This window comes from Labrus mixtus, chromosome 1 (genome assembly GCF_963584025.1).
Source record: "Labrus mixtus chromosome 1, fLabMix1.1, whole genome shotgun sequence".
Lineage (NCBI taxonomy): Eukaryota > Metazoa > Chordata > Actinopteri > Labriformes > Labridae > Labrus > Labrus mixtus.
This window is the reverse complement of record NC_083612.1, coordinates 30,471,593-30,495,333: the sequence shown is the minus strand read 5'-3', so window position 1 is coordinate 30,495,333 and position 23,741 is coordinate 30,471,593. Positions and strand designations below refer to the sequence as shown.

General features: G+C 41.7%; 1 protein-coding gene across 2 annotated transcripts in view; it reads left to right on the top strand.

Annotated features, from left to right (window-relative positions):
- Nucleotides 1-23,741, top strand: part of elp4 (elongator acetyltransferase complex subunit 4) — a 61,626-nt gene that overhangs the window by 21,771 nt on the left and 16,114 nt on the right. For both annotated transcript variants that reach the window (XM_061041838.1, XM_061041832.1), the window contains exons 8-9: nucleotides 2,927-3,035; nucleotides 5,187-5,293. In XM_061041838.1, the coding sequence (XP_060897821.1) occupies nucleotides 2,927-3,035; nucleotides 5,187-5,293 (216 nt within the window). The remainder of the gene's footprint in view (nucleotides 1-2,926; nucleotides 3,036-5,186; nucleotides 5,294-23,741) is intronic.

Sequence of the window (23,741 nt, the reverse complement as noted above, 5' to 3'; positions counted from 1 at the left end):
AGGAGAGGGGGGAAATTTGGGACTGAGTCAGGTGTTTGGTGACTAAGCCAACATTGAGGTAATGAGAGGCGGTTAAGGCCATCCCCGAAATGACCTCACCATTCATTTAAAATCAGTTGAAGTTGTAGTAAGAAAATATTAAAATAGATCAGCCATGGACATCTAGGCAATCATGCTCATTTTAAGTTAATGATCACAGAGTTTCTGGTATTTTAAGAATTTAGCTTTCCTTTCCCACTGCCATTGCATTTGCTTAGCTAATTAGTTTAGTTAATGTTAGTGAACGTAGCCTTCGGAAGACCGTCTAGACGAGCAGCTAGCTAGCTGTCCGAGAAAGCATTGGACTCCCCATCCATAATTGAGCAGCTTGGGAAGTTGAGCAACTCACTGAAAGCCTCCTTACAGCAGCCCAGAGCAACAGTCCATCTGAAACATTAATTAGGCTTGTCCTGGTTCGGCCCTCCTCCATCATAATACCTCCTGCATCCCCATAAGTAAACACACACAAATACAAATTACACTGCTCCCACAAATACATCAAAATACACCTCACCTGCTGCTCAGACTAAGTGGTTCCTCGTCCAGTGCAAATATTTAGACTCAGGGCTTGGACTGGTTAGAAATATCTATGATTGCTGTGGGGCTACCAACCCCCCCCCCCCCCCCCCCAAACAGGTTCTTTATGATAAGCCACCAACCCTACACCCTCAATGCTTGGCTAAATGTTGGTGAACCTCAATCATTTAGTTTTTGGACTACAGCTAGAACAGTTTACATTGTCTCAAATCTTCTTCTTTTTTTATTTATATTGAGCAAAGAACTTCTTGGTTTAAAAATGTCAAATGCCTCCAAATATCAATAGGCCAGGGATATTTACCATCACAGTCAACATATAAAATCAGCAAATATTCTTATTTTTAAATCTTAGGAGAAAAACAACAGTTTTTTTATTGTGATTCTGATTTTGCCCTAAAATGACCACTGTAATGATTCAGTCAAACAGCTTAACAGATGTCTTTATTTGTGAAATAACAGACCGAAAAGCTTTTTGTTTGCTGGATTGTTGTTTTGATTCCTTTCCTGAAAACGAGTCTAAATGTTTGTCCTGCTCAGCTGCTGTTATTTATTTTAACTGGTGATAGATTCCCAACAATAGATTTCTATTTGTCCGTCTTTTAATCATTTGAATTGTTTTCAACCATGTAACAGTAAAATCATCATAGTGACTACAACTGTCATATCCAATAGATTTTTCTTTAATAATGGAACTTGGCTTGTGTGGTTTTTTTTTTGTTTTTTTTTAGATGATCACGTATTTTTTGGGAAACTGTTTTCCGGCTTTAGAAGTGATGTGCTTTTATTTAGTCTTATATACACGATCTACTCTTCCAAGACATTAGACAGATGTAAAAATCCTCTCTGCCTTTCTGAGTTATGTTTTGAATTTGGGCAGATTTTGCTCTGACGATGTGTATTCTCAAACAGCACTGAGCCATACAGCCCAAAGAAAAAAAATATTTGAGCCAAACAGCCAAATTAGGGCCCTTTAGTAACTTCTAGTATTAAGAGGCTCCAGTTCAATTATAAGATAAGATAATCCTTTATTTATCCCACAATGGGGAAATTTACATTGTTACAGCAGCAAAGATGGGAAGAGACTTATAAGATAAACTCTTGGCTGTCACTGTGACCCCACATTTGGTGATGCAATCTGAGCTAATTGAGGCGGCATGGACTTTTGTTGGCAAGCTGAAGTGACTCTTTGTTTAAGCTCTGTATCAATTATTAAGAAGATTTCTCACAAGATGTACAGTTGAGGTGAGCGTTTCCCTGATCACCTCCTTGAACGTGGGAGCTGTGCAGCAGTGTGCTTTTCTTACTGTTGTCGTTTTGCCCCTACACTGAGCAACTCCGTGTGGAAACCTTGAGTTCCTCCCACTCATAAACTTCTGAGGTTTTTTTTGCAAGGAGCCTCGTCTTTGTATTTAAATAAGCTCAGAAAGTTATGATGGCCTACACAGTGCCGTCACAGATAAAGTTTTAGCTGACCCTCTCACTGGCACGGACGCTATTGGCCATATCGTGCCATCAGTGTTTTGAATAATTTGTTGTATCCAAACTCTTACACTGCTTTAATTGCTGCATTAGCGTGACCTCAGATACCCTGAAAGTGCCGGTGGCCCTGACTGGTGGGATATGCATACTTTAAAAGTAGGACAAAAATGAAAAGGAAGAAGAAAGAGTGGGGAAAAGACATGAAGGCATGAAAACTGCATTAGGCGGTGGCAGCCAACACAGAGAGGAGGATGTGAATGATTCAGGAGGCAAAGGGATTAATAATGCAGAACTCCCTCTTTCCCTCCATCCCAGTGTCCCTCTCTCTCTCCCACCTTCTTTTCTATCCCTTTACCCTCTGTATCCACACTTTTTGTTTCTCCTTCATTCTTTCAATCTACTGTATTCACCCCTGATTCATCCTCTCTTTTGTCAGCTCACTGGCCGAGCCAGTAGGGGGAGCTCTCTTCATCAAGCCGTTGCTTATGTCTCCTACTTCCTATCTGTCCTCCCCTGCTGTGTGCAGGTTTGAGTGAACACCAACTTTGTTGTTGTTTTTCCGAAGAAAATAGTTTGAAAGAGTCAAATAATATCAGAGTGTGCTACTGACTGTTCTCGTGTCAATTTTGTGAGTTGTGTGTCCATTTTGCTGCCCCTGACATCACCTGTGTAACCTCCCACAGCCCTCTTTCCCCTCTACACCTCATCACCCTCACCTAAGCCAGGGGCACAAATGACCTGGCCACAGGAAATGATGACCTAAATTAATTGCAACACTGATGGCCCGTCAGGAGGCTTTTAATTACCTGCTCATGTTTCTCTCCCTCTCTCTCTCTCCCCCTCGCTCTCTCTCCCTCGCTCGGCCCTACAGGACAGAGCTCTAATGGGCAGCATAACCAGGCTATGTGACAATGCCATCGCCCTGGAATCATTCAAAGGCTCTGAGAGAGAGACCAACCCACTCTACAAAGATTACCATGGTAAGAACACACACACTCACTTATCTTTCTGTCTCTATTCCAACAAACACACACACACACACACACACACACACACACACACACACACACACACACACACACACACACACACACACACACACACACTCACACACAGGCAGTGCATTAAGGCTGGGGCTGGGCTGTGGATGGAGGCAGGGCAGCCCCCTTGCAGGCCAGGCTGTCAGTGCGCGTTAGTGTGCTGCTGCTCAATCAGACGTGCTCCTCAGTAGACAGGCCGGGGGGGATTCAGCTGCCACGCTGTACCCCCTCTCCCTCGCAACCTCACCCGCCTCCATCCCTGCCTCCCCCCCCTCCAGCAGAGCCTCTCTCCTCTCTCCCTCTCGCCTCGCCCCCTCTCCATCCCAAGTCCCATACCCCTGAGGCTCTGGAGCAGAGCAGACCAACACAGGGGAATCGATATTCTCACCATCACTCTCTCTTCCCCTCTGCCTCCATCTCTCTATCCCTCGCTCAATGTCTCCATGGCCAGCATGCTCTGCTAATAAATGGAGGGCAAGGCTTTCAGTAGTGGAAGAGGACACCGGTAAGGGACGATCGGAGAGACAGAAACGAAGAAAGGAGGAGGGGGAGGAAGGGGGCTGCATAGTTTGTCCCTGCTCTTCCTCTACCTCTCCCCCCCATCACTTTTCTGTTCCCATTCCCTCTTTCTCTTGTTTGCTTCTCTCTTTTCTATCACTCTATCACACTCTTCCCGCATAAAGGTCAGTTTAAGCGAGTGGTGTATTTTTAGCCATGCCTCTCGAACACTCCCACTCACTCTTGTGCTTTTCCTCTCATTTCCCCCCTGTTCGAGTTACATAGTCCTGGTTGTGACAGATGACGTGGTAAGGAGTAAATACATTCAATGGCAGATTTTGGTTTCATCCAACACCATGTTTTATTTATATTACACATCCCATACGTGTCACATATTTCAGCAATGTAATACCAGGAAGTACGTTGGCCTAGTAAACATATGAGTGTTGAATTGCATCTTTATATATGTATATATATATATATATATATATATATATATATATATAGTTTTGTCTTTCAAAAATGTTCTTTTTGAAATTTGCAATTAATATTATTTGAATTTCTCGTTCAAGAATATATTTGCCTTCTGTCGAACCAGCCAGAGAAATTCTGGCCAGATTATGAAATACATTTATGTGCATGATTGTTTTGATGTGTGTTCATGAGTGCAAACGCATCTGGTACAAGTGTGAGAGTGCGTGCGGCTGCGCGTGCGTGCGTGTTTGCGGCAGCAGTTCAGGGCTGCTCAAAGCATGCTGGGAAGCCTGTCACTGCAAATCAGGCGAGGGGAAATCACCCAAGTGCACAGAGGAGAGAACCCACCATCCCCCACTTTCTCTGTCTGTCTCCCTCTTCTCCAGTACTCCCTCCATCTCTTATTTTCTCTCTCACACTCATTTATACCAGCCCACTTCTACCGTACTTTTCCAGTTTGATGAAAATGGAAGTTCGTGGCGACAGGAAATGAGAGAGTAACTTCTGAATACTCTTAGGCATCCTCGCTTCTCCTACAGGAATCCCTTTGCTCGTATGTTTGCTCATTCTCTAATGTGTCCTTTAATTGGCAAATTTCCTTTACAGTACGCACGTGCTCCAGCCTGTAGGGAGAAAGGGGAAAGTCGGAAGGCAGATACAGAATATGTTAATAATAATGCTCACATGTCATTTCTTTGGTAGTTTCCATATACCTTTAAAACTAAGTTCAACCGCCATGTTTCTGTTTTTTCATCCAAGTTTAGGGTTACTTTACTGCTTGTTTCAAATATAGAAGTTTGAATGCCTGTAACTTTATTCCTTTCACTCACATTAATTTGCAAAGTCTACTTCAAATGCATAAACAATCAACATGTGATCTAGCTTTAAAAGCAACATTTGTAGATTTTTATGTGAGAACATTGGCCTCCTTCATCACAGAGGGTTTCAAATGGACGATAACACGAATACGATTCTGACATTTTGGCCCTGAAGACTTGATCATCTATCAGGCGTCCTATTGTAGAAAGTTTTTACACTTTATCAGAAGTCTTTTTTTTGGACATTTGTCTTCACTGTTCAGCCCATTCATTTTTGATCTGCTCTCTCTTTTTTTCTCAGGCCTTCTTTACGTACGACAAATACCTCACCTGAACTGTCTGGCGAGTAAACTCCCCGACCATAAGGACCTGGCCTTTAAGCTCAAGAGAAAGCAGTTCACTATTGAGGTATGTTGTCTAGCTTACTCAGGATAAACAACACTTAGTGTTCAGTGCTTTAAGCCTTTTGTTTTATTATTAATGCTGTCTTTCACTTTGACTTCTTTGTTGAGTCTTGGTTGCCCCTGTTCTATTCCAGTAATAAGGTTAATCTGGTATCTTAAAACTGAACATAGAGATGAATTAATATACAAGGCAATTGTTTAATTAAAAACAATCATTCCTCTTCTTAGCAATGCTTATATTAAAAACTAATCGATAGATAGATAGATAGCTAGATAGTATTTCATGTTAGTCAAGCTCTGTCAGCCTGTGTTTCCTTTTCTACTTTTGTCCGTTATCGGGTGTTAAAATCAAAGATGAAATCATTGATTATACACTGCTGTTGTCACACTTAGTCAAGTTCGATGTTGAGAGGCAACAGATGAAGAAAATGACTGATGGTCCCCATCCATCCATAGCAGACAAAATGAGGCAACTACACTATCAAATACATTTAAGCTCTTCAGCTGTCATGGGGAACAAGCTAAGTACAGGTGATGCTGCCTTTGTTTGGTAGGTCGCTGTTTATTTAATCCTAAACTAGCACCTGTCATGACCTGTTGAGAAAAAGAAGCAGTACACAGCAGCAGCTTTACTCTATACAGCTTAGCCTTAAAGTCAGTTTGGATGACGGTAGGGTCAGTGGCATATACTGTAAATATATTTACACTTTGGACATATGCAGGCCCAGAAAATTCTAAGTTGAATAATTTTGACATAATGCTTCATGTTTTTGCACAAATAGTAAATATTTTCACTCTTGCAAGTATACCTTTTTCAGAATTAATGCTGTGTTCATTATTTCCCATCCCAGTTTAAATGGGCCATTAAATGTCATTTAAATGTCAACATTTAAATGGCCCGTCTAATTACGGCTGAGCGATATGGCCTAAAAAATTAAATCGCTAATCATTTCACACCAAACTCAATTTATGATTTTAATCGATTTTCTCCTTCTAAATGACATAAAAATAATTGAAACAAATTTGCTTTTATTTTATTAATACAATTTTACAAATGCAAATTGAATTTCCCTTCGAGGATCAATAAAGTAACCTCAATTTCTCTTTAGGGGTTAAAGTGCAAACTGTAAACCTGCATTATGCAGTTTCAGGGTACAGCAAAATAACTGATGAGGCATAGCAACTTTAGCAAAAAACTTGTGGCTGGGAAGCACATATCTGGAGCCAACCAGCCATTCTTCAGGAAGTAAATGAGGGGGGAGGATGTAAAGTTCGGGAGCCCATGGGGAGTGGCGGAGTAAGTTAAAGAGAACGTCTCTGTTTTCCACAAACCCAATTAATCGATAAAATTGATTTATGGCCCTGCCCTATGTTTAATACTGATAAAATTACAGTGAACTGAACATACCACTGCTAAACCCAGTCACATTATCACCTGTTTTAATAGAATATCAAACAGAACAACCACCCCTGACTTGAACACAGAGCGGACTTTCAAAAGCTCTACAGTAGGATGTAGAAGTCTTCTAACTGTTTGAAAGTCTCTATGCCTCTCGGATAGTGGCCACATCCCATTTAGCTTGCTGCTTATGTATTCCTTAAATCAAAATAGTCCTGTACGCTTCTCATGAACTGTGTGAACAGCTCTACTCTTAAAACTGAATTAACCAAGTGATGGCTTTGGAATGTATCTTTGTGCTGCCCTCTGCCAGGGCTACAGCTTAATTTCTAGACCCAGAGACAAAAGTGGTGAAGTCATGTAGGTCATAGACCCCTCAGAAAGTCCAAATATGCACCATAATGTTTTGAGGTTCACTCAAAGTCCGGAGACTTGTCCGGGCAGTGAAGCAACATTGTACTTTTTCCTGACTAAATACAAGTTATAATCCAATGTATCACATGTGTTGAAATTAAATTGGTGGTTTGTGTGCAATATCAGTAGCTAAAGATGCTTGGAAAGATGCATTAAAGTGTTCTTCATGACCTGGTTCTTTGCTCTCACTAACACTCAACATCAGCAACAAAGCACCTCCTATAACGAGGTAGTAGTCTAAACACTTTTAGTTAAACAGGAAACAACACATATCACAGATGATGGGCGCCAAGGCGTTAAGTCTTTAGGTTTTCTTCAGAAGGCAATGTTTCAGATTCATTCTTTGTTTGAAATATAAAGTTCTGCCAACAACTAACAAATGACGACAACAGTATTTGGCAAATAACCAATCAAAGAACAGTGGGGCAACAGGCAATCAGTCCCACATGGCATGATATTTGTGCCATGTGCTTTCAGTGCCAAAGGCTTTGGGCATGCGTATTCTTGTTTCCCCTCATTCTGGGCACTTGACATTGCAAGTAATGTGCTATACCAACAAAGCAGCCCCTCAATCCAAGTGCAGTTTAAACACTATTTTGGAAGCATTCATTCCCCCTTAACTCTATTTGTGCACAAATAACTAATACCAGCCTTAACCATAGATCAACTTGTGTCACTCCTTGATGCAAAAGCGTGTTAGTAAAGGTGCTAGGTGCCTCTAAAAGTGAGTGAGCCTGGGACTCATTCTCTGAGACACATTATACTTACGTTAGATGGTGGAAATGCTTTCTCCTATGAAGGGTAATTAAGAATTAATTTCTTTTTGCATCACAGTTTAATTGTATTATCATCAACTTAACTATTTCAAGGTTGAATTGTGTGTATGAAGTACAAACAGCACAGGACTCAAATGAGCCTGTTCCGTTGCTTCCTTCATGTTGACGTATGATTTCTCTTCCTCGCTCTCTTTCTCTTCCTGTCACAGACAAATCCATTTTGCATGTGTCACATCATGACTCTCACTCAGAGCAATCAATCTGTCACTGAACTACCACTCTAGACACAAATTAAGGGGCCCTCCTCTTAGCTCAGGCTCATGATTGGTCCTCATTACATTATCATTACCTTATCACACCCTCTGGTCCCTGGCTCTTAGTGAGACCTATTGTTTCAGGCAGGAGGTGAGGGGGAGGAGAGGAATGCCCCCATTCCCTCAAACCCCTCTCCCTGCATCCTACGGTCACCCCTTTCTTATTTTCTGCCAGCCTACACCATCCTTCTAACCCCTTTCTCCTGTCTGCATTCACCCACTCCCCCTCCTTCTTCTGACCCCCCGAGTGGGCTACTCTAGTATAGATTTATTAGGTCCGTAAAAGTCAAGGTGGTTATCCTCAGTGGTCTTTTAATTAGGCTTCTGTATTGGTCAGGCCAGGGGGCCGAGGCCTACAGCATCTCTGTAGCTCTGTGAGGCCTGGTTACCGTGTCATATATCCCAGCAGTACATTGTAAAGACCAAGCTTTGTCTGCTTTCCTTATTTAAGGAGCTTTATTCATGTGTTTTTTGTTGTTGTATGGCAACGACACCCTTGCTGTGCCCTCATACACATACCATTAAAATAAAGATAGCGTCAAAATGGCTCGATTGCTCAGATAAGAGAGTACATAATGTGAAACATCAATCACAGTTCTTTGTCATGACACATTTGTATGTGTCAGGGAATTTCCCAGAGAACATTGTATCATATCACCAGTCATGCATCAAATCAATCAAAACACGGATTAGTCATGTGATACTGAGTTACGTTCCTGTGTTGTGTTCTCTGGCACTTTGATTGGCTGTTATTAATTTGCACAACACCTTAGATGTCATAAGTGTGTGAGTACAGGTGGGCTCTGTATCCCTTGTCATATTTATATATACGTGAATATTTGCATGACTACCGTTGTGCTCTTACTACATGGCTCATTGCATACTGTGTTTGACCTGTTGGCCGACTGCCTCGGTGGGCCGCTGATTGACACATGAGATGGTGATTGGATTCTAAGAGCTGTGTCTGAAGTGTGACAGCTCACACCATCCCTGCTAATCACCTCATTTACTCAAGCTACAGGACTCCTCTGCCCGAGGCCACATAACACAGCATTCTCTTACTGAGTAATAGTGCTCGGTATCATGGTAGTAATAGAACATTTGCTGTCATGCTCTTATTTAAACTTTTGACTCCTTTTCCGTATATAATATACAGCGTATCTTGCCACGCACTGCGTGTCATCTATCTGGATTAATTTGTGTTGTGGCGGTGGTGAGTGACAGGTGATTGACAGCGCTAACTCCTCACCAGTTGGGTCAAGCTGCTACACGTCATCCCAACCGTCACGCTGGTGATATTTCTTAACTGTTGTTTGACTCACGCTAGCATCGCCGAGCACCTCAGGAACGCGGAAGAGCATTTGTTTGTCAGCGCGCAGAGTTCAGTTGTTTATGATAATTAGATTTTTCTTAATTGGAGATTGTAGTACATTAATTCTCAACCCCCTCCCTCAGCACCATCATCAAGGTTCTGTTGGTTCCGTGATAAGGTTGCCACGGTAACAGTTGACATCTCGGAGAGTTCAAGCTACGGTTGATGAGCGGTTATTAGCCATTACGCCTGAAGCCAGAATTAACCCATGGCCCTGTCTGAGCAGGTAGGGGAGTGTTAGGTGTTTAGACAAGATTAACACATACTCATAGACGCACACACACAAACACTGTGCACTCCCACGCAAAGACATATTGACATTCATGCAGCAGCACAAGAGCGTTCTTAACCAGAAACTCATGCATACACATATGTTACATGCTGCGTGTGTGACTATTTCTCTCTCACTTTAGCGACACAGGCTTCTGTCACCAGTTTCAAAAATGCAAGATGCTTTGAGGTTGAAGCTCTGAAGAATGCAGATGGTACGCAATTACATTCTGCTTACCTTTGTTTGACCCTTTAAACTGACACGCAATGTGCCTGTGGGGTACAGGGGTGCCACAGGCAGGTCAGCGGGTCGAATACAGTATAAGACGGGGATTTGTGTCAAATTAGTCTCCTCTTAGAGAGGTTGTTTGGAGGTGTCTGTTGCACTGATGAGCCCTGTCACCAGGACGGCTTTGTAGTCTGTACTCAGATGTTGGCTGTAAGGGAAACTCTAGTTTGAGAACTTGAAGTTTTATGTTAATGTTTTTTTTGTTATGTTATTTCAAACTCCACATTGGAGAAAGTAAGTAATGCCTGATTCAGGAGAAAGCAGGATGACAAATGATTAAACTCCTCAGGCCAGCATCATTGTTTCTAATTAGACTAATGCAAAAATGGTTAACACCGGAGTTATTGCAGTTCATAGTGGGGCTGTGCGCAAAAAATCAACATGGCAATATATCGTCATGTTCTCCTTGCAAATACATCTATCGATGCAGATGTTACAGAATGGATATGGCTTCAAAGCTGTGATGACAGTTTTTAAAGATTGCCTTGTGATGCAGATTAAAATATTTTAATGTATTTCTAGGATCTCTGAGGACCTGAGTCGAAGTGTTTTAAGTTGTAGGATCCTTATGCCTCTTCTGGTATTCTCAACAATAAAGAACAGCTGTTGTAATGAATTCTAGGACATGGTCATTATCTAAAGCAGGGGTGGGCAAACTTTTTGACTCGCAGGCCACAATGGGTTCTAAAATTTGACAGAGGGGCCGGGCCAGGAACAGATGGATGGAGTGTTTGTGTGAACTAATATAAATGACATGTAAAAGCCATTATATGAAAGGATTTGGCCTTTAACAGGTAGCAAAGCATGAATATGCAAGGCTCATTGTACAAATTGATTTCCAAATGCATTCATTTAATTAATTTAAATTTTAATAAACACAGTAGAGAAACTCACGTTCAGTTTCAGTGGGAACAGTGTTGTTGATCTCCCTTTTTTGCCAGTGCATTAAAGTCTGGAGAAAGCCAGTTCTTGTCGCTTAGCTCAGGAAATTTGTCGGATTTCCCCATTAACTCCAAAAATGCGCTGATCTCCCACACTCGTTGAAACACTTTGCCCAAACTTAACCAGCGGACACGAGAGTGGTACAGTAAGTCCTGATGATCCGCATCAGTTTCCTCCAGGAACATAATAAAGTGACGATGCTGAAGTCCCCTTGCTCGTATAAAGTTAACACGTTTTACAACTGGATTCACGACATGATTAAGCTGCAATACAGACTTACACAGAGATTCCTGATGGATGATGCAGTGAAGGAAAATAACATCCTGGTCAGGGTTTTCCTCTTTCACTTTATCCTGGATTCTTTTCAGCAGCCCAACGTGTTTTCCAGTTCAATTTGGCGATCCATCCGTTGTGACATTGGCAAGTTTACTCCAAGGTAGCTTCATTCTCTCGATGACAGCAGACACCTGGTTATACAAGTCCTCTCCTCACGTTTTTCCTTTCAGGGACTCCATGGTCAAAAACTCCTCCGTTATCTCAAAACTGTCATTAATCCCTCGGATAAAAATGAGGAGCTGAGCAGTGTCTTTCACGTCATTACTTTCATCCAGCGCTAGTGAATATAACTTAAAGGACTCAGCCTTTTTGTTTAATTCGCTGGCTATATCTTCGTCAATCAGTTCCACACGGCGAGTCACAGTCCTCCGTGATAAACTGATTTTTTCAAACTGGCCTTGGCTCTCTGGACCCAAGAGACCTGCTGTCTCAACCACGCATTCTTTTAAAAACTCGCCTTCGGAGAAAGGCTTGCTAGCCTTTGCTAATTTGAATGCCAGCAAAAAAACTTGCCTTGGTAGTTGACTCTTGAATCGCAGTTTGTTGGTGAAAAAACTGTTGCTGAGTCTGTAAATTATCCTTCAACCTCTGAGCCGCAGCCGCCCGTTCTTGCGTGGACTGCTTGCTAGCGTAGTTAGCATGCTTCATAGCAAAGTGACGGCTGATACTGTACTCTTTGAAAACTGCAACAGTTTCTTGGCATATCAGGCATACAGCCTTTGATCGGACTTCAGTGAAAAAATATTTAGTTGTCCACTCCGTATTAAACACTCTGCATTCACTGTCCACTTTTCTTTTCTTTGATCCGCGCATTTTTACAGAAGGGTTCATAGGGCAAAGTGAAAAAGTGAAGAAGGGAATAATACACCACACTCTGAAGTGCGCCATCTATTGGGGAAACGCGGGCATTACAGGGGAAAACGAACGAGGTTTAATTATAATAAAATTGTATTTAATAATAATATAATTTGGACAAGTTCTGCAGGCCGGATTAAAAAGCCCAACGGGCCGTATATGGCCCGCGGGCCGTAGTTTGCCCATGCCTGATCTAAAGTCAGTGTATATCACGATATGTATTGTGGCCTCTGTATGGTGATACGCATCGTATCGATGGGTGGTGGGAAATACCCAGCCCTAATTCATAGTTTCTGATTTATAGTTCAGGTCGCAGCTTCATCCAAGTCAGAACTATAAACTGAAAATATGTGTTACTTCTGAAGACTTCTAAACCAAAGGAGGATTTAGTGTAGGGCTTAAACCAATCCAAAACCATACAACTCTTTATTTACTATCACAAAGGACAGACAATCAATAAAAGAAACCTTCGATAAGTGGTACATTTCTGACACTGCTGCTTGATCATTTACTGATAAATACTTTTGTAATTCATCAACTTTCTATCATTCATTTGCTAACTGAATCATTGCAGACCAGTTGAAAGACTTTATCACTCGTCTAATTTATCTTGAAGGTGTCAGATTTCCTGAATTTTCTAAAAAAATGAAGTTTAACTTGGCTAAACTTTTGTTGAAACTAAGCATTCATCATCCAGCAAGATTAGGTTAGGTAAGGACAGTTTTATTTTTGTAATTGTAATGAGATAATTATTTCTGTGGTATTGCAAGCAATGTACAAACAGACTCCATCACTGGATTGCCAGCTACTTTATGGAGTTTTGGAGTGTGATATACCTTTAAAGTAAGGATATTCAGGACTTCCTGGATCATATTTCATCATCCCCCAGTTACCTGGCAAAGCCCAGCCCCACCCTGACAAAACCAACTCTGTAGTCATATATTTAAATTTGTCCAATGAACAGCCATCCCAAATTGCCTGAACTTGGAATCAACCTGCTGAGTACATTTTTAAGCTGAGTGAAGGGGAAGGAAAGAGGGGGCTAAAAAGTGGTTGAAGATGATAATGGTACTGAAGAGATGACGACAAAAAGAGGAAAAGAAGCCGAACTGAAAGAGTCCGAGGGAGGTGTGTAGAGTAGGTTAATGTTTCTTGGCATGTCCTCAAAACGTCTTTAAGACATCGCCAGTGTTTGCCCCCTGTTGAAGCCTGTGGGTGCCGAGGGAAGGGTGTTAATGGACCTATGTGAGGAACAGAGCGAGGCCTTGGAGAGGAGGGGGGAGGCATGAGCGGAGAGGAGCAGTTAAGTGATTCTCAGGTCAGGTCTAATTAAAATGAGGGCTTTTCCTCAGAGGCACCAAACCGTCTTATTGAGAGGGAAATAAAAAGGGAGGGAAAGAAAGAATTGAAGAAAGCAGAATGGGTTAGACAGAGAACTAGTCCTCGGGGCTTGTTTGTGTATTTGTTTATGTGTTTTTGTATTGCATGCCTGCTCGTATATCTGCTTCCCCATGTCTCAAATAATGCTTGGTACTAAAGATCAGAGAACGGCCAATGTTGAAAAGAACTTACATGGAGAGAGAACTGAACTGGGTCATTTAATATTTACTTCCACTAGCGGATCACAATGACTATGCACAGAATGAGAGTAAACTAAATACAAAAAATAGACTTACTGAATGTCCTGAACCTATTAGTAACTTAAATAAAATTCTAAGGTTCCTCATACAACGGCCTGTGATTCCTACATCTGCCCTGGGAATCACAATCAGATGGGAATGGACCTTTGCAATAATATTCCAATTGAATAATTTATACTTCCTCCCTCAGTGCACACCAGCCTCTGTCGCATTTTGGAATGAGGTGTGCTTATGGTTTGTGCGTGTATGAAAAAGAGAGAGAAAGAGAGCCCGGTGCAGGCCAGCCGGTGGCACGCGATCGGACCCTTCAGCAGAACAATATTCACAACATACATCAGATTTGCATCAATTATTTAACTGGGATTTTATCTATTCTGCAAATGTGCATGAGTGTTTGAAAAGGCCCAGCTTGTAAGGTCTCTGTGCTTAGTATTGGGTATATGGGGGGGTGCAAATGTGTTTTTTGTAGTGGGGGTTGGGTTGTTTCTTTTGGTACCTGCATGATGGGACACAAGTGATTCTGGTTTGTATGGACTTCTCAAATAGTGATCTTTGTTAAATCGAATCATTCAGAAAATCAAACCCAACCATATTCAATATGTGATACAGAAACTACTTAGTTGAGTTTTTGCCCTCTTCAGTGGATTTGGGATCCGACCTGAAGACTAGACATGGAGGATGAGCTTGTCCTGACAAGGTCAGGTTCAGGAATCATTAAGGACACTGGCTAAAATAATTTCCCATGAGTTTTGTTTTCGTCAAATGCCTTAGGAAAAAAGTATATTCACTGAAGTCGGGTCAAAGCTCAGCAAGAGAATATGTGGGACTTCGCCAAATGTGCTGCCCTCTATACCATATCAACACAATGCCGAAACGTTTCCTCCAAACGGGCAGCATTAAAGGCAAACAAAACAGGGCATATGTGCTCCTCCTGCCACACTGAGTAAGAGTGTGGTCCGCCTGAACTCGCCCTGGAAGTGAAGCTGTTTCATCAGTGAGCAGTGAACCCTTAACATGGTCCATGCACCACTCAGCCCCCATCAGACGAGACGGGCCACATTGGACTCAGACCTGATTAAAGTAGCCCTATTTGTCTTCAGCTCCCATTAGAGTGAGAGAAGAGGCTGTAACTTGGATTCCACCCTACATCCATGGGGTCTTGTGGTACTATAGGGTATGTGTAAGTGTGTTCAGAGAGGGTTCACCATTAGCATAATGGTAGTGACTGGGGAACCATAGGCCCCCTGGTGCTTATAAACTGGGTCTTCACTGTATCCTTGTCTTCTGCCTTGTGTTATAGTTAACTACAAGACTTTAGAAAGTAGTGCCTAATTTTGCCTTAGGTCCTTGCACTTTTGTACAAGTCTCAACTATTTCTATTTCAAACTGTGTATACTGTGGTAACTCAAAATGTGAAATTTGCCATTGTCTCTCGATTCTTCGTTATGTAAATCTAATACTTGGACTTGGTTGTTAATAGAAACAATTAAAAATGGAATACATAGATAACAGAAATATTCTTGATTACTGTATTTTCCTACTGTGAGAAGTTAATGGTTAAGAGACCGTCTCCATTTAATATTTGATATTATCCAAAGCAGGTCGTCAGCGCAAAGACAGATCTTTTCTGTACTGTTATTCTCAATGGCTGTCATCGGGATGGATTTGGATGAAGCAAATTACGGCAAAACAGACCAGAGACCCATTTTATACAAGGTTTCCTTCAAAAATGTTCAAAATCTTTCAAGGCAGCATCACCAAAGAAGAAAAGAGAAATAGACGATTTAGTGCTGGAAATAACAGGAGCCAAACCTGGTTAGAACCTTATCCTAAATGATCCCACATCCTCTTAGAAAAATGGTTTCTGTACATTTCAAATAAATGGATTGAGCACATGGCTGTGTATAGTCCATGGAGGTGTCTGTGGAAGTAACTGTCAGAGAACTGGCTTAAGCCGTAACATTTATCTCAGAGTGGTCTTGCTATTGAGCTTTCCCTTGGCGTATTATTTCATGAACATAACTTGACCAGGTAATGATTGTATATGTATATGTAGCCTTATCAGTGAAATAACTGTTTCAGAGCAACTGAATGTTTTAATTATAAGTTTAAGTAGGTGTATGAATGATACCTGACACAAATGAACAATGTGTTATCATCACATTAAAGTTATCCTGCATAGTCAAAAATTGAAACCTTACCTCCTCACTATACAAGCTTCCTTTTTTAAACTCACTTCCGACTTACATTGACAAGCTTGCCTGATCTCGATCTTTATAAAACCATGTATGCTGCTTTTGTCCACAGGGGCCGCCAAATTCAACCAAAATGATAGTTCACTACAGCTGCCTTTCAAATAGACATAAAACCATGCAAATCTGACTTTACAGAAATGAATATTCTCATTTTCTAACATCTAAAAAGTAAAAAAAAACTCCAGGCTCAACAATCCAGATATTTACCGCTCCAAACAATGTTTATTCTAAAAAGTTCCTGTCAATGTTATCACACAGATTAGAATCAGCCTCATAGTTTGGGCTGATGGTGTGACTCTTAATCTAAAGAACTCTAAATGAAAAAGTCCCCTCCCTGCTGTTGGTCCACAGAGAAAGTTAAAATTGCCATCATTGGCACAAACAGCTTCATGGTCGGATTGGTTCAAAGGTGGAATGTTGATCCGGAGCAGGAGCATCAAACTCAGGAAGGCTCTCTGCTTGGGTCCTAAAAATAACTTTCCCACACTCTCACCGCTCGGTGTCCTGGGGAGGTGGGAGGTGGGGTCAGGGTGAGGAGTGTGTGCATGTGTTTCTCTGTGCATCTGCTTGGTCTTTATTTATGTTGAGTTTCTAGCAAACAATCGATATGAAACATAGACAACAGGCTGGTGTCCACACTAGTTATATGCTGTTTTTACGTTACATTTAACAGTTTCTAAACTGGATGAGTCTGTTTTGGAGGATCTTTGTCCGTTATAGTTTGGTATAGACAGCTAATGTCAACTTTTTTGAGAAATTTGATAAAGACGAGTTGATTTGGCACTTATTATTAGAAAATAAAGAATTATAAATGTAACTTTTATTAAGCTTTGATCATAAAAGTATAGATCTGGTCATCAGCAGCACTACATTAAGTGATTGGCTGTATTAGCGAAGAACAGTTGAGGTGATTTGGAGGCAGAAAATAAGTTGTCTCCATAACAACACAGTCAGATGGGGAGACATCCTTCTCGTGAGGAGTCCATCATCTCTAAACTCAACACAACAGAATATGTGTTCTTACTTTGTTCATTTGTTAGCATCACAAAAAAGTCGGTTTGGTGATGCCTGATCAGGAGACACACTGATCTCTTTTCTAAATGCTTTCTCTGTCTGCAATCCCCCAATGAGTCCTGGCTTGACAAAACAAATTGGTTGTCTTGATCCTCTTTTCTTTCTCTTTATCTCCAAGCACACCGTAAAGGCATTTGTTTCAGCTAATCATGGGAGCTACTTAACCCCTGCTACTGTGAATATGCTCGTATTTAAAAAGGATTCACCTAACAGTCAACACGGAGTTGTTTAAAGTGGTGTTGGCCATTGAGAGAAGTTGGCCGGCCTGCTGAATGTAGCCGGGGCTCATGAATATTATGAGGGCAAGTGTCCCCGTCCTTCAGAGTTCACAGGTGGCTATTGAAAGGCCCCGGCCAGATGATGGAGGATAGTTAGGACATGTTTAGAGCCTTGAATGGACTTTAATTACACTCAGCAGATCAGTCAAAGGGCCATTGGAAGGACAAGCCTGCACTTCAAAAGGCAAGTTAGGGGACAAGGTGGTGGCGCCTTATCGAAAGGTTTGCGACCCCATCAATGAATTAGGGTGCGTGTGTGAGTCATTGGTCTTGTGTTTATGCAGCAAAAAATAGAACAATTTTCTTTGTGCACTTGTCCATGCGTGCATGCGCTACCTCGCACACATACGTTAATGTGTGAAGGTGGGGGGAGGCAGTGTGTGGGAGAATACTCCAGTGTGTGGCTTAACCAAACTTTCCTTTTGTCCCCAACAATGATGAGTGATGATGAGTGACAGGGGTGTTAGGAGTGGGATCTGGGGAACAGAATGCGCCTAAGCAGTGCTCACCCAGACTCGCACAAAAGGCAGCAAAAGGTCAAATCTGAGGCGAGCTTCTTCTCCACTGGCATATAATAATAATGCACCATGTTATGTGTCACATAATTAGCTAAAACATGTCACGTCTCTTTTGTTGTGCTCAGGGTGACAGGCCAGTATTTTTCCTTCAGCTTCAGTGCTATCCCCGGACTTTTGCAGTGATCTTTGAAGTATACAAAACTTGACAGATATTGATTATCTTAGGCGTTACTTTTTTTTTGGTAGGATCATCACATTCAGCCCTAAAATGCCCTTTGCCTTATCTTTGCCCTCAATTTGACTTTGAGAGGCTCTCTTTCTCTCTGCATCACTTCCTTTCCAAAATCCTACCAAAGTGCATATCAGTTTATCCCCTTACTCAGAGGCAAGTAAGAAAACATGCACAGTTGTCCTTTTGTTACGCAAAATCCATACATTCTGCTTACACAGCCCAACTTCACCCACAGAAACCCCCCTCCCTTTATCCCCCCCCCCCCCCCGTCTCTACCCCACACACATTATGCTCTACCACTAGCTAGGGATGAAGTTGCGTGCAAGTGTTTCCCAGGAGGCAGTTGTAGACTGAGGGTTCTGAGGCCCACGGATGGCTCTAGATGGCGGTTAGCAAAGAACCAGTATTTCCTTTTTTTCTTTTTTTTTTCGCCTGCTCTCCTCCTTCCCCTCCCCCTTTCTGAGCGCATGCAGTGATCGTAATGGGGGGTGACAGCTCACCTCTCCCTAGCGTGCCTACGGTCCTCGGAGCGTTAGACCCCCCCGCGTAACCCCACCGCCACCCCCTCAAGTCCCGGAAGGACACAAAGGTTACTCCATATGTTAGTCTGAGGATTCTTATGAATCTTTTCCTCTTTTTTTTCCCCCCCCTCAGACAAGTGTGTTTTTTTTTTCTGTCAGTCTAGAAAGATATGTTTGAATCAAGTCAAGCTTCATAAATATATTACCCTTGTATTGTCTCTGTCAGTGTTTTATTTTTCGCTTTGTCATCCTCTGCCTCCTGTTCCTCTGTATGAGTTGAGACTCAGTGGTGTGAAAAGATCCAGGGCCTGGAGTTTCACATCTATTAAAGGCTGTATGTTTGGAGAAGGAAGTGATCTGATCGCCTGATGTTGTACGCTCACTTACACACACTGTTTGTATGCGTACGTCATGTATTCTTGCTTCATCACACACTGTGAATGTCGGCGTGTGCACGCATGTGTGTGTGTGTATTTGCTCGCCTGTGTTTAGGATGCGTTTAATTTTGACGGAGTATCCGAGCGTGCATTTGCGATTTAACAACATAACTTTAGTTTTAAGTTTCCTGAATATTGTTTCATGGCTTTATTTAAACTCTTCAAAAAAAAGTTTGGTCTCCATGTTTGTTTGTTTACTCAAAGTAGTGTCAGGCATATTTGATGTCTCTGAACTATCAAAGTTTTTACTTATTGAGTGAGTTCATTTACTCACACGGGGGAAAAAAAAATTACCTGCTTACCTCGACAAGAAGAAAGATCCCACGAGTGTCCCTCTCCGGCTGAATCCCATTGGACATGAAAGTGAACAAGCTCCTTTGATGCACATCCCTAAAAACACTCAGCAGCCATCGTTTGAGCTTTCTGCATCAACAGAAGTCTTCTGAGGAGACAACGATGTAATGCACAATATTATAATTAAATCAGTACAGTGAATTTCTTCGTCTCACATCTTTGGTGTTGGTGTGGGCTTTTGAATCTCTACAAGAGTGTTAATGCTTGTGCAGGTCTTGGATAACCAGTTAGTGAAATTGTATAATGAGTAATGTGCGTATTGAGCGCAGGGTTTGCGTGCTTAGATGGGCGAAGAAGATTGCAATAAAGCATGTGTAGTGGTGAATATTTGAGCAGGCGGAGTGTTAGCAAGGTCACTCTGCGTACAGAAAGAAGTGCTTTCCCATTTCAAACTCACTTGCTTTTCCTCTTTAAGTCTCTCGCTCTCTCTCTTTTGTCTCCCTCCCTCCCGCTTCTCTTCTTTTTTTATCATATGTAAGCTTTTATAAAGAGTCGCTCCCCATACAAGCCGAGCCCTTATCCCAACTTAGCAGCCTTCACAGTCACCCTCTCACCTCATTTGCTAGGAGACACAAAGTCAGCTTGGCATCTTATAAGCTGGTGCCTGTTTAGGATGTTGTAATCATGGTGAACATTCGAGCTAAACTCAATTGCTGAACCTCATTTGCCCCACACCTACAAAAGAAGAAAAGATAAGCAATCTCATTTGGATGGTTGGACAGGGGTGCTCAGACACGGCAGCACCGCTGTGGGAATCACTCTGCAATGTTGGAATATGTGAGATAAGTGCTTAAGGGGCGTGTGTGCCACTTCCCAGCGTCCTTTTCAAACACCATGCAGGCTAAACTAGAATCTTGGCCACACCCCACATATCACCCCATGTGATATTAAGGGATGCACCCAGCACATACTTAGGACACGCAACATTTTTCTAGGTCTTTTTTCTTTTTCTTTTTTTTCTCCACACGAGCCCTTGTTACATTTCTCAATGCCGTATACAAGTGAGTCTCGACTTCTGGCCTTAATGGCAGGCAGCCTACATATCAGAGAGGAGGCACTGGCCTGGTGTAATCTGACTTGTCTTAATTACAGGCAGTATCCAGTAATAGGCTGCTTCCATAGATATCAGCCATTAGAGCAGTGTCTCTGACGGTGGAGGCCTGATTGGCTACGAGGCAGGTGATAAAGAAGCCATGCCTCATTTACCTCCAATTTTTTGTTCACACATCCCTGTATTAAAGTCAAGCGTGAAGATGGCAAAAAGACTGTGTTAAACTGATTTATTGCGCGCCCTCCTATGTGCTGCTCGCTAATCTGCTCCCCCTGATTGCATTGTCAGCAATCAGTTCGGCTTTTCAAGTAAATGATTTCACTGGATGGAAGTTGTTTCAGCAAAGTTTCAGAGCTGAAGTTTTCATTAAATGTCCTCATTTCTGGATTCATTCAAATTGATATCAGTACAGCATTGTGTCTTATATTCCTTTCTTTTCTTTTCTTTTTTGCTTTGAGCTTATGAAAGGAAACATCTTGGGCTTGTCTTGCGTAGTTCCACCAAAACCTCAACCCAGCATCTCCTGTTTGCTAATTGAAGTAAACCACAACAAGTGTCCTCATAGCTCTTCAAACTTTGTCGAGGTTTCTTTCTTCAGACCTTTTCCCCTAAACTCTGCATAATCGTCTGCCTCCCTTCTCTCCCCGCAAGTACACACATGCCTTCTGATAGCATTGCTGCAAATGATGAAGAGTATTGATGATGCTCTCACTATCTCTCCATCCAACCCATTCACTTTGCCTCTGTTAGCAGCAGAGCGGCATGAGATCTGATGACATGATATGTTTGAGTTATTCCACAGACGACTCCACCAATCCATTTCATATGCCATAAAACAAAGTCAACCCATTAAAGGTAATATACCCATTATTAGTATGGAAATTAGAGATGGCATGTCGTGGAGTACTGAAAGCTTGTCATATGAGTGACAGGCAAAGACACTCCTGGTTCAGTGCACTGTATTTAAGAAATGTTTGATGTTTTTCAAACTCCATATTTGGCATATTATGCTCGGGTGGCAGCCCACACCTTGTTGGTATTTAAGACAGATTTCATCGGATATTACAGGATTTGTGTGGCGGTTGCATTTAAGAGTGCGGCTCCCTCGTAACAGGGAGGTGTCGTCTGCTGACAGATCACTGTCTGGATGAGAGAGCACAGCAGCATCCCACCTCATTACCGTAGCAACACACTAACCGAGGGACCGACACACTGCTCTCTGTGATTAAGATGTAAATTTCCTCTAATTGGAATGTAAATTCATACATTTATATGAAGACGTCAGCTGTCAGATTGCAATATTGTGTCCTTTTTTCTCTGTCTCCCCTGTTCCCTGAGCAGGGACTAGGTGACTGTAATCTGTATCATACTCCCACAGCCCATCCTGGGATTTGCCGTTTGTTTAATGCCGGGCCCATTGTCCTGCATCCAGCCCGTCATTGTAATGCTTCCCATTCATGTTTCTGTGTTTTGTTGCAGTCTGATTTTCTCTCGCTACCTGTGTTTGTTCCTCCATGCATGGCTGAGCCATCAGGGCTTTGGGGACGGGGAGGGACTTTGAGACGGGGCTGGGGTCATTGGGTGGCCGTATTTTGTGTGTGCATTGATTACTTCTGCTGAATGTTCCTCAATGCAAATAAGTCTGCCACTTTGAGAGGAAGCACATGTATCTGAAGTAATTAATTTTACCCTTGAATAACAGCTGCGGTGTTGGTGTGACGTGTTCCAAATTGAGCTTTCTCACCAAAAAGGTGTTAATTTAGGGGTTTGGCTCATGACGTTCGTGTGTTTGCCAATGTATACGGCCCATAAAACTGAGATGTAGAATTTTTGTCCTGCTAATTCTGAGACTGTGCCATCATGTGCTAATATGAGATTACATTGTGTTATGACACATTCAGACCCAATTGCTTTAAAATTGAATATAAATGTCTCCCCTCTTAAATAATGTGGTAACTCCAAATTGTCATTGAGAGTCTATATCAGCCTTGTTTTTCATTACCTCACCTATGTTTCATAATTATTCTATTTCTCTTGTGGCCAGATGACATGTTCGTACAGTACATTTAAATGATGATAAAGTTATTGAGTAGTTAGTCCAACAGATACTTTCAAATAACCTTTAAAATTCTGCTGGCTAATAGTTGGAATAGGAAAAAGTAAGAAACTTATATTAATATAGTCTGTACTCATATTCATGATGTCTTAACGATATGCATTCTGACAGTTTGAATACTTAAGACAGGATACTACTTCTGTCTTCACACAACAAGACTTGTACTTGTCTCAACCTGTCATGCTCCTGAAGTGATCAGAATGTGCAAAAAGAAAAATGTCACAACTGACGTGTTCATGCAGAAGACATCATTTGCACAAGACCGTTAAAATCTCAGAGGAGATTTTTTTCTCCTTCCTTTTTTAGATCAATGAAATTTAGCCTTAACCACCAATCAAGAATCATGATCAATCTGCTGGTTTGATGTTAAACAACATGCGTAGCATCACATGTTTGGCTTGTGTTGTGACCAACTAGACTGAGGTCACAATGAACATAAACATTTACCAGGTTTACAAGATGTACCGTCTGCAAAGGGCTGCATTGGTCAAGTTGAGCTGCTTTAAAAAGCAGTGACCTGCAAAAAGTTTTATTTTATACACTGTCTCAGTAATTGTAAATAATAATAAGTCCCTTCATGTCCAAAATGGTTTGTTTGCAGCAGTAAAACTGGTCAAAATATTCCATTAATATATAATGTTGCATTACTCTGTAAGTCATCTGCAATGACACAGAAAGTGTCCTATTTATGCTGATTGATCAAAATCCATGATGTGCTTTGTATTAAGTCATGGGCTAAACAATGAACAAAAGTGTTAACTTACTGTGCAGAGCTAAAACCTGCACATATCAATAATACGGCACAGTAACCTCATATGTGTTATACATATCTCAATGGGCTCAAAACAGGCAAAACATAAAGTCAAAGTTTATGTGTCTAACTATCAGACACTGAGACTGAAACTGGATTGCGTGCAAAATCCTGTCACCTGGACATGTTTTTTTATGAACACAAACAAAAGCAGGACAGTGTTTGTGTATCGTGCAGCTCGTTAAGAATCTTTGGGTG